Source organism: Enhydra lutris, unplaced genomic scaffold (assembly GCF_002288905.1).
Source record: "Enhydra lutris kenyoni isolate GAN:26980312 unplaced genomic scaffold, ASM228890v2 scaffoldscaffold57, whole genome shotgun sequence".
NCBI lineage: Eukaryota > Metazoa > Chordata > Mammalia > Carnivora > Mustelidae > Enhydra > Enhydra lutris.
Window position 1 is genome coordinate 7,875,436 of NW_019154141.1, and position 15,807 is coordinate 7,891,242.

Genomic DNA, 15,807 nt, shown 5'->3' on the forward strand with positions numbered 1-15,807 from the left:
CAGCAATCAGACAAGAAAAAGGAATAAAAGGTAAATTGGTAAGGAAAAAGTAAAACTTTGGCTATTTGCAGATGACATGATACTATATGCAGAAAATCCTAAGGATTCCACCAAAAAACTCCTAGAACTGATAAATGAATTCAGTAAAGTTGCAGGATAAAAACCAATATACAGAAATCCATTGCATTTCTATACAGTAATGATGAAGTAGGAGAAAGAGAAATTAGTAAAATAATCCCATTTATAATTGTACCAAGAAGAATATGAATATGAATAAACTTAACCAAGGAGGTGAAAGACCTGTATTCCCAGAAACTGAAAAACACTGGTGGAAGAAATTGAAGATGACACAAAAAAATGGAAAGATATTCCATGTTCATGGATTGTAAGAACCGATATTAAAAGAATATATATGCATACTACCCAAAGCAATGCAAAGGTTTTTTGCAATCTCTATTAAAATACCAACATTTTTCATAGAACTAGAACAAATGATACTAAAATTTTTGCGGAACCGCAAAAGACCCTGAATAGTCAAAGCAATCTTGAGAAAGAAGAATAAAAATGGAGGGGGTATTACAGTCCCAGATTTCAAGATAAATATACTACAAAGCTGTAATAATCAAAACAGTATGGTCCTGCCACAAGATAGACACATAGATAAAAGGAGCAGAATAGAGAGCCCAGAAATAAACTCACACTGATAATGGTCAACTAATTTGTGACAGTCTCTTTAACAAATGGTGCTAGGAAAACTGGGCAGCCACATGCAAAAGAATGAAACTGGGCCTCTTTCTAATACCACATTCAAAAATAGAGTGGATTACAGACCCTAAATGTGAGACCAGAAACCATAAAACTCCTGGAAGAAAACATAGACAGTAATTTTGACACTGACCGTGAAAAACATTTTTTCTAGGTATGTCTTCTCAGGCAAGGGAAAGAAAAGCAAAGTTAAATTTTTGGGAGTATACCAAAATAAAAAGCTTTTGCCCAGCCACAGAAACCATCAGCAAAACAAAAAGGCATCCTACTGAATGGGAGAAAATATTTGCAAATGACAGATTTGATAAGGGTTAATATGTAAAATATATAAAGAACTTAGACAACTCAACATGCAAAAAACCACAAATAATTCTGTTAAATGGGCAGAGGACCTGAATAGACATTTTTCCAAAGAAGACATGCAGATGGCCAATAGATACATGAAAAGATGCTCAATATCCCTAACCATCAGGGAAATGTAAATGAAAACCATAATGAGATATCACCTCATACCTCTCAGAATGGCTGGAATCAAAAGGACAAGAAATAACAAGTGTTGGTGAGGATGTGGAGTAAAAGGAATCCTCATGCTTTGTTGGTAGAATGCAGCCACTATAGAAAACAGTATGGAGGTTTCTCAAAAAAATTAAAAATAGAATTACCATATGATCTGGTAATTCCACAACTGGGTATTTACCCAAAGAAAATGGAAATACTAATTTGAAAAGACATATGCACACCTATGTTTATTACAGCATTATTTACAATAGCTAAGATATGGAAGCAACCCAAGTGTTCATTGATAGATGAACAGATAAAGATGCATGATGGAATATTACTCAGCCATAAAAAAGAATGAGCTCTTGCCATCTGCAACAACATGGATGGACCTGGAAGGTTTAATGCTAAATGAAATAAGCCAGAGAAAGATACCATGATTTCACTCATGTAAAATTTAAGAAATAAATAAATGAACAAACAGAAAAAAAACAACCCAATCAGATTCTTAACAAACTGGTGGTTGCCTGAGGGGAGGTAGGTGGGGAAAGGAAATAGATAAAGGGGATTAAGAGCGATCCTGATGACCACTGAATCATTATATTCACCTGAAACAAAGATAACGCTGTATGTTATTATACTTCCATTTAAAAAAATAATTAATGCAGGTATAAATGGAAATAAAATAAAAAGCAATACTTTAAAAATAATATGAAATATATATTAATATATATTGGTAGTTAACATTTAAATAATACTGTGATAATAAAAGTTCTGGATCCAAAAGAAAAATGGAGTCACAAAATATAGACAGTTCTTTAAGTAGTTTCATTATGAAGGAGAAGAGAGAGGATGATGTCTGGAGGGATGTTTAAATGCTGACAAGGATTTGTCAGTGGAGGAGATGAGAGACCAGGTCCCTGAGAAAGTGGTGGGTTGAATATGAGATCCAGAGCACAGGAGGAGGAAGGACAGTGTTAGACAGGAGGGTGGACATTGTAAGTGGAAGCAAGACAAAAAGAATGAGTATCAAAACATGTTTGTAGGGTTAGTGATAAGAAGTTGGAGAATTCACATGTATTTTCTGTTTCTCTAAAGTAGGATGTGAAATCATTTCATTTCTGGAATCATAGGATCTTGGTTAAAAAAACTATTACCTCATCAGTCCTGAAGATTATAATTTGGATTCATGGATGTGTTGTATATGTATTGATCCTGAGTGTTCTATTCAGTTTATGTGATGATAACGCAGGCTCAGGGAGAAGTTCTTTTAAATCCAGTTTGTGATTTGGTACTCTTAGTTATGGCCCTTAGTTTTCATGATTGAATTTTTATGTTTTTAAAAAATAAAACTGTTTCTAAGACAGGGTCCAAGAAACTCTAACTAGTAAAGCAGTATCTTGTGCTTACTTAATAATTTTTTTCATTTGCCACTGAGATCTGTCTTCAAAATGATTTTTATTTGAACTTTTAAAGTGATTATATTTTGACTTATTGCCGGTTTGTTATGTTAAATGAACTTTATATACTAAACTTTAAATAGTTGTAATTAATTGAACAGACCATTTAAACTGAGAAGTGGGTAGAAATTAACCAAACATTATATTTACAGATATTTTATAAGTTAGAAACATGTGGAAATTGATATTTTCCCTTCACTTGTAATAAGTTTGAATTAAAGAAGTTAAGTTTGATTCAACATAAGCAGGAATTTTTAATTAACACATAATCACATACAATAAAATTCACCCCTTTAGAGTGTGCAATTCAGTGCTTTTAAAATATTGACAAGGTTGTTTATCCATCTCCATAAAAATAATAATTAATACAAGGTAATACAGAGAATGTGAATTTGGGATATCTAGCTCAGTATATTAACTTTCAATTTTTGGTAGATATAATAATCTGTCTTGTCACTAGCTGATGATTTAGGAGAAGGTAATTTATCTCCTGTAAAATTTCTGTGGAGTTAGATGAAGAGTAAATCACAGAATGTTATTTTAAAAAAATCTCATTTATATCAAGAAAGCTCTATCTTATTTATGGTACATACAAAATTATGATCAGTACAAAATCATTTCATTTTAAAAATATGTCAACCTGAATTTACATATTTCCTTCTTAGAACTGTTTTCCCCTTTCACCGAGCTCCTCTGAGATAAATCTTGATGGAAGATTGATTGGAAGTCGATCTTTATTAGAATATCAGATTTATAAACTTTCAGGCCCTCAGCTGTTACTGGTGATCATTGCTGAAGTTGCAACCCTGGTTCAGCTGTCTTTTGCTAGTCTTTAATAAAAATTTGTGATCATATTTCATACTTTGCTGTAGTTAGTGTTTAATTATTGTTCACTGGTGTTTTTAGTGTTTTAAAATGAACCTTTTCACAGTGCAGTCTTAACCATTTTAATTCTTTCCATGTATTTTTTTGTTTCCTTTACAGTACTCTGTGCAAAAAACTTGGTGAAAAAGGATTTTTTCCGTAAGTAAATTAACTTTAAATCTTGTATGTTGTATGTAGACTTTTTGGATAACATTTTCAGAATTGTCTGGCTTAGTGAGTTCTCTATTAAGAAATCTACTCAGTACTGTTTTATGAATGCTTTGGTTCAGAGCCTTTTGGCAATACTTTTTTTTTTTTTTTTTTAAGAGGATTTTGTGCCTTTTTTAGCTTTAGTCCCTTTCCTTTTATCTACCCTCCCACATATTTGTGTGAAATATGTGTAAGTGTGTCTGTGAGGTATGTGTAAAGAATATTGAAGGTGTGCATATAGTACTAGGTTTCTAGAAAAGTAGAGATTATTTTGTAAACACTGCTTTTTCTTTTCTAACATTTTATAGGAAATTTTATTCAGACAGTCATTCCTTGGAAAGTAGAGAAGTCATTCAGCCTGCTTGGAATTTCCAGAGTGTGTAGGAAAGAAATCTCTGCCACATTCGATCATAGATGCTCTGTGTCTCAGGCTCCAAAGCAGACATTTGGTTCCCATATTTGCAAGTCTCTTTGCCAATAAGTTGTCAAATTTTTTTGGTGGCTTTATTTAGGATTAAGTTTTGTGAGGGAGGATTGGGAAGAACCCCTCCCATGCGTTTAGAATCTTTACCCTGTATAATACCATATTTCATAATAGCTTTAAATTACTGAGTAAAGAAAATTCAAAAATATATAAATGAGTAAAAATTATACAATTTTTAGTAAAGAACTCTAAGCCAATAAAATTTTATATGTAAAATATTTGAAATTACAAATTGAGAACTTTCATTAGATTTTAAAATTCAAGTTCTGCCATCCAGCAAAAACTAGCTATATGTGCTAATTTAATATGATATTATTTAATTTTCAGGGGTTTGATTAAAAGAATTAATAAGCTCTTGATGCATTTTAAAATCATACTTAATTCATTTCACTTGAAATTTTCTTTTAAAATTTCTGGAGAAAACCAGAATTAAAGTTTGTAAAAGAACATCTTATAAACCTTTCTGTCATTAGAAAATTTTCTGGTGTCCGTGTTTATATGGGAAAGGAGTAAAATAGGATAATTTGGGACATAGTTAAGAAAGTTTTAAGTAGTCTCCAATTTATGCACCATGTGCCCTCCACGCTACTGCATGTCCCAGCAGCAGAGATCACTGGCCTCTCTCCATGCTGCCGCCACACAATACATTCGTAGGCTTTTGCTGAACTACCTGTTTCATCCCTGTCACTAATAACCTAGTAACCTATGTATACTCTTTTTTGCCCTTTTTTTTTTTAAGACTTTATTTATTTATTTGACAGAGAGAGAGAGCGAGAGAGAGAGAGAGAGAGAGAGAGAGAAAACAAGCACAAGCAGGGGGAATGGTAGGTAGTGGGCTCCCTGCTGAGCAAGGAGCCTGCTATGGGGCTGGATTCCAGGACCCTGGGATCATGACCTGAGCCAAAGGCACCCGCTTAATTGACTGTGCCACCCAGGCAACTCTCTTTTTTACTCTTCTTAAAGGTTGGTTTGAGATAGGATTTATTCTAGTAGGACTGCAGAGTGGCAAATAGGATCAGATAGGCAAGTGACAAGGAAAAAAGGGAGGAGAGTGAGGAATTGCCTACGCTTACAGTTGCTTCTGCACTCTCCGAGACATCTGCCCTGGTTTTAAAGATAAAATCTGTTTTGTCTCCCAACCTTCCTTCCCAAGTTTGTTCTTTCTTCCAAAGTCCCAAGACACATCTTCTCCAGTAACTATCCAGATAACCTTGTCTCAGTTTTCTGAGAAAATCTAGAGGAATCTTGCTTTAATTTTTGATAAACCTCGGAGAGCCAATTATTATCACTTATTTGATCTTTATCTGCCCTTAAGTTGTAGGTAGGAAAAGAAGAAGGAGTTCCTTCTTGAATTCTTTCTCTTTTTCATTGGTGTAGGTGTAAATGTTAATAAAAATTCTTAAAGAATTGTGAATTTGCTCCAGGGATAAGAAAATTAGGGGAAACTGTGTGATTTTATTTAAAACCAGAATGGAAGAAACACTTGATGGTTCTGGAAAGGGAAATAGGAAAGCCAATCCTGAGACCTTCAGAAGACACTCAGCCAGGGGTGGGCCATCTCTTGGGTTCACAGTGGGAACAGCCTCTGCTGTGGTAGATTTACATCTTTGGTCTGTTTATAAGTTGAGGGTTGCCCACATTAATTCCAGAGAAAGAATTATGATACTCCCTAAATCTCTTAATGAAATTTGAGTGGGAGTGTCTATTGATCAGAGTGCAATTATCATTGACACCAAAATGTAAAGTGTTTGTAATGAGGTTTAAATCATGTTGAATGAGAAGAGTAAATTTTAATATCAAACTTGACTATATAGACTGATGAACTATGTATGTGTGTATATATATTTAATTATAGGAAAAAAATACAAAGCCAAGTGTTGTAATTTGTATAATTTGAGATAATACTATTTATCTTGGGTATCTACCCTTGCTAAAAAAAAGTTTTGCTAATTCATTTTTTAGAATTGTTGGCAAGCTTAATGGCTTTAAAAAATAAGTTCCTTGGGTGCCTGAGTGGCTCAGTGGGTTAAGCCTCTGCCTTTGGCTCAGGTCATGATCTCAGGGTCCTGGGATCAAGTCCCGCATCGGGCTCTCTGCTCGTCAGGGAGCCTGCTTCCTCCTCTCTCTCTGCCTGCCTCTCTGCCTACTTGTGATCTCTGTCTGTCAAATAAATAAAGTCTTAAAAAAAAAGTTCCTTCCCTTTCCCCCACAATCTTAGAAGGAAAAGTTTCTCAACATATAGGAACATGTAGAGAGTTTTATAGTGAATATCCACCATCTGGATTCTACCATTAAGTTTGTCACATACCTGTTTATCCATTATCTGTTTTTTAAAGTAGGTTTTCTTTTTTTAAAGATTTTATTTATTTATTTATTTATTTATTTATTTGAGAGAGAGCGATTGAGAGGGAGAGAGAGAAACAGACTCCTTGGTGAGCAGAGAGCCTGATGCAGGGCTGGATCACAGCATCTTGAGATCATGACCTGAGCCTAAGGCAGACACTTAGCAGACTCAGCCACCCAGGTGCCCCAAGAATGTTTTCATTTGTATATTTTTTTCTCTTTTATGCAACATTTAAATAAAAGATTTGTGTGTAAGCTATTGTGTTAAGGTGCTGTATGTAAGGGCCAAATTGAAGTCACTGGAAACCAAGATGATTGGTGATTCCCCCCCCCCATCAAAAATTAAAGCTATAGGGGCACCTGGATGGCTCACTTGGTTAGTGTTAGACTCTTGATCTCAGATCTTGATCTCATGGTCATGAGTTCAAGCCCCGAGACTAGGCTTCGTGCTGGCCATGGAGCCTACTTAAAAAACAACAACAGCAACAACTTTGTTTTCTCTGGAAAGTAGCACACTTCTAAGTTGAAGATTTTGTTTCATTATTATTTGCAGTCCAAGTACATTTGTATAGCGAAAAAGTCTTGAGCTTTAGCTATTTTTATATGACTCAGAAGTGATGGGGATAATTGAGAAATTTTTAAAAATACAGAAACTACCTTAGCCGCTTTATATTTACCACTAGGGGTCTCACTCACGCCAGAAAGCTTGATAGCTTTTGACTACTTTATAGTAACTTCGCTCTCAAGTTAAGTTTTTGTGGAGTAATAGAACCAGGTAAGTTGAAATTTAGGTATTTTTGTTGTTGTTGTTAGGGTATAGAGCTTGTATTTTGTATTTTTGAACAGAAGAGAAATGTAGGAGGCTGGGACTGAGAATTTTATATTTAAGGATTTGGAAGCCATATGTAGTGGTTTGTGTGGAAAAGTTTTCCTTAGTCTATAATTGTATAACTGGTTAAACATCTAAAAGGAAAGCTCGAAATGTGGTTTTTGTTTTGTTTTTGTTTACAAACATACATTTATGTGTTCTTTGAGGTAGTAGAATCAAAACAAGATAGAATGGATTCCTTCAGGAAAAAATACTTAATGTTATCGAGGGCAGAGGGAAAAGTACTTTTCCATTAAACACAGTTAAAAATGATTAGGTATTATTGAAATACTATGTCTTGTACATGATTTTAAAAAACTAAAAAGGGGTGCCTGGGTGGCTCAGTCGTTAAGCATCTGCCTTCAGCTGAGGTCATGATCCCAGGTTCCTGGGATTGAGCCCACCCTGGGCTCCCTGCTTAGTAGGGAGCCTTCTTCCTCTGCCAGCTGCTTCCCCTGCTTGTGCTCTATCTCTGTGTCAAATAAATAAATAAGTAAATCTTAAAAATATATATATAGTTAAATACATCAATACCCTAACTTCCCAAGTATCTTCTTAAATACTTGACACTCATTAATTTTGGTCTTCTCTTATTTGAAGTTTGCAGATCACAGAATCATAAGAATTGGGGAACTGACAACACAGTTTCTGGCTGGCCTTGAGTCTTGGCACATTGGTATCTTGACTTAAAAAAAAAAAAGGATATCAGAATGTAGATATCAAGGTGTACAAGTTCTTTAGTTATCAAGACTTATCAACATTTTGTTCTAGTATTTTCAGCTGTCCATAGGAAATCTTTGCTATCCCCAAATATGTTTAATGCCTAAATTGTAATTTTTAAAAAATATTTTATTTATTTATTTTGACAGAGAGAGATCACAAGTAGGCAGAGTGGCAGGCAGAGAGAGGGAGGGAAGCAGGCTCCCCGCTGAGCAGAGAGTCTGATGCTGGGCTTGATTCCAGGACCCTGAGATCATGACCTGAGCCCAAGGCAGAGAGGCTAACCCACTGAGCTCTGCATCGGGCTCTCTGCTCAGTGGGGAGCCTGCCCCTCCCCACCTCGCCTGCCTCTCTGCCTGCTTGTGATCTATGTCTGTCAAATAGATAAATAAAATCTTAAAAAAAAATAGTTCTACCTTCTCATTTTTCTTTCCCCCCAAAAGACCACTCTTCTCATTGTTACTTAGGGCTGAAAATCGTAGTGTCATTTTTTACTTTAGTTTCTTATATACTCATTAGATCTTTCAGAGTAGCTTATTTCACTGTCACTTTTCTTTTCATGTGACTTCACTAGTGCAGAGTTTACTTACCTTACTGTTCTTTTATCCTACTCTGTGGAACTTCCAACAGCTTCATAGATGTTCTCTGCACCAATCTTTCTTCTCCCAGTCTACCCGAATACCACTAGTGAAAAAACAGGACCATGTGTTTACAGCCATGCTTAAGAACCTAAAGTGGCTCCCTGTTATCAGAAAGTCATTTTCTGACTTTCAAGCCTCTCTTACCAGCAGTATTGGCTTTTACACATTAGCATAGACGATTTGGTTAGACTCCTCAGAGCCCTTCAGATATTGTCAGACCTTTCTTGGCAATCTTCCTGTTTGTCCTTTAAAGCACTAGTGAGTCCCATCTCCATATACTCCCCCCGCTTTGATTAACTGTTCAAACTCCAACTGTTCTCTTGTTTTTCTGAGCTCTTACTTGTACTCACTGTTGAACTACATAGTAGATGAGAGTATAACATAGCATAGTGGTTAAGAGCATGAAATCAAGAATCAGATTATATGTGCTGCACGGCTTTAAAAATCTAAACTTTAGACCCTGGCTCTGTCATGTGCTATTTGTCCTTGGACTAGTTAATTAATCCTCTTGTGCCTCAGTTTCCTTATCAGGAGAGATTATAGTGGTATTTACCCCATTCAATTATTGTGAAGAATAAGAGATTGAATGTAAGTAAAGCATTTAGAATAGTGCCTGACATAGTGTTTAAAGTGTTTTCTTCATAGTCAGTACAAACACTTGTTTATTCTCAGCTTCCCCTCTCCCACACAACATTTTTTTTTTTTTTTAAGGTTTTATTTGTGACAGAGAGAGAGAGTCAGAGAGGGAACACAAGCGCTGGGGAGCTGGAGAGGGAGAAGCAGGCTCCCCACTGAGTAGTGAGCCTGATGTGGGGCTCGATCTGGGACCCTGGGATCCTGACCTGATCTGAAGGCAGATGCTTAACGACTGAGCCACCCAGGTGCCCCACCCCATAGCGTTTTTTTAAAAAAGATATATTTATTCATGTGAGAGGGAGAGAGCGAGAGTGAACATGAGCTGGGGGAGGGGCAGAAGGCGAGAGAGAGTCTCGGGCGGACTTCCTGATGAGTGCAGAGCCTGATGTAGGGCTCAGTCTCACAACCCATGAGATCATGACCTGAGCTGAAACCAAGAGTTGGAGGCCTGACCCACTGAGCCACCCAGGTTCGCCAACCCATACACTAACACCCCCCCGCCCCCACCTGCCATCCTCCCTGTAACCTCGGCATATTCTTATCTCCCCAGTTAGATAGTAAGATCTTTTAAGGTAGAGTATCAGATTTTTTAATTCAGTTTCTCATCACTCATGGTAGCTATCAAAACTTTCTGGCTAATTTGATTTCTCTGTAGCCCATGTTCTTATGTGAAGATCTTTAGTAAGCTCTTTCTTTAAATGCTACTAAGAGGGGCGCCTGGGTGGCTCAGTGGGTTGAAGCCTCTGCCTTCAGCTCGGGTCATGATCCCAGGATCCTGGATTGAGCCCCGCATCAGGCTCTCTGCTTAGTGGGGAGCCTTCTTCCTTCTCTCTTAATCTCTGCCTGCCTCTCTGCCTACTTGTGATCTCTGTCTGTAAATAAATAAATAAAATCTTAAAAAATAAAATAAAATAAATGCTACTAAGAGAGACCATGGGAAGGCTCTCAGAGAGCCAGGAATGTTTTAAGCTTCTTGGGGTTGAGGCGCTGGTAAAGATCTATAAAAACGTCCACATTTTGAGGTAACCTGTAGGCTTTGGTAATTTAAGCTGAGAATATTTTGAGATAGGAGCAAGAAAAAAAAATGTAGCTTTTGGTATTTAATATAGAATTAACTTTAATCTTAATTTTAAAATGGACCACTTTCATTTATAGCTAAATGTTCAACTTTTTATAAAGAATGGAATAATCTTTTGTTTTGTAGTAAGTAGTGAGCTTATCTATTTTCCATGCCAGAATATACTTTAATAAAAAAAATTTTCCCCTTTTTTCACAGGACTTCCTGATCCATTTGCTAAGGTGGTGGTTGATGGATCTGGGCAATGCCATTCTACAGATACTGTGAAGAATACCCTTGATCCAAAGTGGAATCAGCATTATGACCTGTAGGTTTAAATGATTCATTTGCAATGAAACTTAGAATCAATATTATTTGATATAGTCTTTGAAAAGAATCTCTGAAAGTGATCAGAGTTTGATCTGTGGTATAATTTGGTCTTCACAGAGGGACACAAAACCTAAGGGAAAGGTTCTTTGTCTTATTGATAGCTGGTTGGTTTTGAAAGTGCTGCTAATGAGCCTATGGAGAACAAAATGCATGTGCGGCTTAGCGCCCCACCCCATCTTTTTTCAGTTAAGTAAAGGTATTAATTTACTTTTGGCCAATTATGAGTAATAAACAAGAAGTCATAATTGGGATGCGCTCGTAGGCATTCTTTTTGCTTTCGCAGGTTGCTTTTATTTTAATCACAGTAGTATATGTAACTTCCTAAAAAGGCGCATAATACTGTAAGGCTTTTAATGGGAAGATGCAGTTTGCTGTCCCATTCTTATCCCTGATTCCCATTCTCAAGGTAACTACTTTGAGTAACTTTGACTGGTTATTTTGGTATTTTCTTCTGTTCATGCTTATTTTATACATCTTTATGTGGGGGGGGGGGTGTGGGAGGAGAGATGCAGAGAGAGATTTAGTATATATATATACTTATAATTTTAGGTATTACTTTTACATTTCCTACCATGTAAAAAAAATTAAGCTTTTACAACTGATCTCTCTCATCCCTACTCCCACAATACTCACAACACCCAAGTAGCACTTCTTTCTCCCAGTCCCCAGTATAGTTATGTGAACCTTTTTGATTAAATCATTGTTCTGTATTTACATTACTATGATCATGTAAATATTCATAATTGAGTCTTGTGGTGTGCAATGGTTACATTTCCTTTCTTGATAACTTTTGTTTTTCTGGAGTTACAACTGTCTTACTTTGCCATTTGCTTAGTTTTCTCTCTGTCTCATTGGTTAATTTCCAGTCTCCCACAGGACTGAACATTTCTCCATATATTCAGCCACACAAGCATTTCCATTGGCTTTGTTCTCTTCTTGGAGATATCCCTCCTGTAACCTCTGTCCTCTTCCTCCAGTCTGGTCTGGTAGTCTAAACTGGTCTGAGATCTGCTGCGCAATTGTCTGGGAACTTGCCTTTATCATTACATTGGGGATTTCCTTTGTCTCTTCTAGGTTCAGTGACTTCCCATTTTTTGTTTATTCCCTGTTTTGGTGTAGTCTGTCTTTCATTGAGAAAGAGTACAAAGATAGGGAAAATTTCTTTGATATTTTATCTGAAAATATACTTTGTCTTCTCACTTGATTGTTTGTCTGCGTATAAACTTCTAGGTAAGACATCACTTTCTTTCCAAATTGTGAATACAATGCTCCATTGTCTTGCAGGTCTAGATCAGCATTGCTGAATAGAAATACAATGGGAGCCACAAATGGCAGCTCATCTGCAATTTTAAATTTGCTAAAAGCCACATTTTAAAAATTCAATTAAAAAACGTTTTAATAAATATATTTTATTTTGTTCAGTAGATTTAAAATATTCTCATTTCAACATATCAACATAAATTTTTTTATAAAGAGAATTTTTTAAAAAAGCATTTTAAAATTAAGTCTTTGAGATCTTAGAGGAGTCTGTTTTGCACTTACAGAGTGCCTCAGTTTGGACGAGTCTCTAGTACTTAGTAGCTTCATGTGGCTAGTGGCTGCCCTTTTGAACAGTGCAGTTTTAGAGCCATTACTAATGGCATCCTGATTTTGGTCTTTCTTGATTATTGTTTTCCACTGGAAGATTCCAGGGTATTCTCTTTATGCCTGATACTACATTTTTTGATGGTGGTCTTAGTATATATTATTGTTACATAGTGCTAGATACTTATTAGGAACTTTTAATCTGGATAATGAAACTCTTTTTAAAAATGTTAATTTCAGGGGCGCCTGGGTGGCTCAGTGGGTTAAAACGTCTGCCTTCGGCTCCGGTCATGACCCCAGGGTCCTGGGATCAAGCCCCGCATCGGGCTCTCTGCTCAGCAGGGAGCCTGCTTCCCTTCTCTCTCTCTTTCTCTCTCTGCCTACCTCTCTGCCTATTTGTGATCTCTGTCTGTCAAATAAATAAGTAAAATCTTTAAAAATCTTTTTTTTTTTGTTTCAGTATAGTTAATATACGGTGTTATATTAGTTTCAGGCGTTCAATATAGTGATTCAACAGTTCCATATATTACTCAGTGTTCATCAAGTTAAGTGAACTCTTGGAGCACCTGGGTGGCTCAGTGAGTCAAGCATCTGTCTCTTGGTTTCAGCTTAGGTTATGATCTCCGTGTTGTGAGATTGAGCATTGGGCTCTGTGCTGGGCATGGAGCCTGCTTAAGATTCTTTCTCCCTTTCACTCTGCTCCCCCTCCATCCCACTCCCTCACTGAGTCCCCCCAACCCAAAAATAGCTAAGTGTACTCTTAATCTCCTTTAGCTTTTTCACCTGTCTCCCTCCCGTAGCCATCTGTGTTCTCTATAGTTAAGAGTCTGTTTTTTTGGTTAATTTTTTCCCCTTTGTTCATTTGTTTTATTTCTTAAATTCCACATATAAATGAAATCATGTGGTATTTGTCTCTGACTGGCTTATTTTGTAGCATTATGCTCTCTAGATCCATCCATGTTGTTTCAGATAGCAAGATTTCATTCTTTATTATGGTTGAATAATATTCCATTCTTTATCCATTCTTGTCTGAATGGACACGTGGGCAGTTTCCATAATTTGGCTATTGTAAATAATGCTGCAGTAAACATAGGGGTACATATCCTTTCGAATTAGTATTCTCGTATTCTTTGGGTAAATATCCAGTATTGTGATTACTAGATCATAGGGTAGTTCTAGTTTTATTTTTTATTTATTTTTTTTTAAGATTTTATTTATTTGACAGAGAGAGATCACAAGTAGGCAGAGAGGCAGGCAGAGAGAGAGAGAGGGGAGGAAGCAGGCTCCCTGCGGAGCAGAGAGCCCGATGCGGGGCTTGATCCCAGGACCCTGGGATCATGACCTGAACTGAAAGCAGAGGCTTTAACCCACTGAGCCACCCAGGTGCCCCTCTAGTTTTATTTTATTTTATTTTTTTGAGAGAGAGCAAGCGAACCGGGGATGGGGCAGAGGGAGAGAGAGAATCTCAAGCAGACTCCACACTGAGGGTAGAGCTGAACATGGGGCTCATTGGGTCATGATGACTACAACCAAGGTCAAAATCCAAACAGAAATCAAGAGTTAGACACTAAACTGACTGAGCCATCCAAATGCCCCTCTGTTTTTAATTTTTTAAAAATATTTTATTTATTTTGGGGCACCTGGGTGGCTCAGTGGGTTAATAAGCCTTTGCCTTCGGCTCAGGTCATACTCTCAAGGTCCTGAGATCAATCCCCGCATGGGGCTCTCTGCTTGGCGGGGAGCCTGCTTCCCCCTCTTTCTCTGCCTGCCTCTCTGACTACTTGTGATCTCTCTCTCTCTCTGTCAAATAAATAAATCTTTAAAAAAAAAATAAAAATATTTATTTTTAGAGAGTAGAGCAAGTGCGTGAGAGCTAGCAGGGGGTTCTGGAGAAAGACAAACAGACTCTGCACTGAGCTTAGAGCCCAACATGGGGCTCGATCTCAGGACCCTGAGATCATGACATGAGCTGAAATCAAGAGTCATATGCTTAACTAACTGAACCAACCAGGCACCCCACTATTTTTAATTTTTTTTTTGAGGAACTTCCATATGTCTTCCATAGTGGCTGTACCAGTTTACATTCCCACCAACGGTACATGAGGGTTCCTTTTTCTCCACATCCTCAACAACACTTGTTTTTCGAGTTTATGATTTTAGCCTTTCTGACAGGTGTGTGAGGTGGTGTCTTATGGTTTTGATTTGCATTTTCCTGATGATGAATGTGAGCATCTTTTCATGTGTCTCTTGGCCATCTGTTTGTCTTCTTTGGAGAGATGTCTGTTCATATCTTCTGTGTGTTTTTAAATTGGATTATTTGCTGATTTTTTTGTGTTGAGTTGTTTAAGTTCTTTATGTATATTGGATACTAACCCTTTACTGGATATGTCACTTGCAAATATTTTCTCCCATTCAATAGATTGTCCATTAGTTCTTTTTGTCCTTTTCTGTGCAGAAGCTTTTTATTTTGATGTACTCCCAATAGTTTATTTTTGCTTTTGTTTCCCTAGCCTCTGGTGACATATCTAGGAAGATGTTATTATGGCTGATGTCAGAGAAATTACTGCCTGTGGTCTCTTCTGGATACTTAACTCTTTAGTTAATAGAAAATTATTTATTTATTTAGTAAGAGTAATTAAAAGATCTTATTTTTTATTTATGAAAAAATTTAAAATTTTTATTTTTTTAAGATTTTATTTATTTACTTGACAGAAAGGGAGAGCACAAGCAGAGGGAGCAACAGGTAGAGGCAGAGGGAGAGGGTGTTTTTTGGCTCTGTACTGAACAAAGAGCCTGACGTGGGGCTCTCTGATCCCAGGACTCTGGGATCACAACCTGAGCAGAAGGCAGACCCTTAACTGACTAAGCCATCTGGGCGTGCCCCCACCCCCCACCACAAGATGTTATTTTTAATCTCTACACTCAACATGGGACTTGAACTTACAACCCTGAGATCAAGAATTGCATGTTCCACTAACTAAGCCAGCCAGGCGCCCCTGTCTTTATTTATTTATGGATAATTTCCTCTCCATTTTCTCTTTCTCTCTTTTTCCTTTTCTGGAACTCCTGTTATTTTGGATGTTATCCCTTCTGAACTGATCATCATTTAGTTGTCCTTTTTTCCTCTCATATTTTCTCTTTTTTTTAAAGATTTTATTTATTTGAGAGAGAAAGGAGTGTACAAGTGAGGGGAGGGGCTGAGAGAGAGAGTGAGAGAGTGTGTAATAGGCAGACTCCCTGCTGAGCAGGGAGCCTGACACCCTCTTATCCCAGGACTCTAAGCTGAT

At 37.0% G+C, this 15,807-nt stretch overlaps 1 protein-coding gene across 1 annotated transcript in view; it reads left to right on the top strand.

Annotated features, from left to right (window-relative positions):
• LOC111158164 (SMAD specific E3 ubiquitin protein ligase 2) overlaps positions 1-15,807 on the top strand; it is a 115,449-nt gene that overhangs the window by 55,944 nt on the left and 43,698 nt on the right. Inside the window, exons 2-3 of the mRNA XM_022520061.1 lie at positions 3,708-3,746; positions 10,766-10,874. Of these exons, the coding sequence (XP_022375769.1) occupies positions 3,708-3,746; positions 10,766-10,874 (148 nt within the window). The remainder of the gene's footprint in view (positions 1-3,707; positions 3,747-10,765; positions 10,875-15,807) is intronic.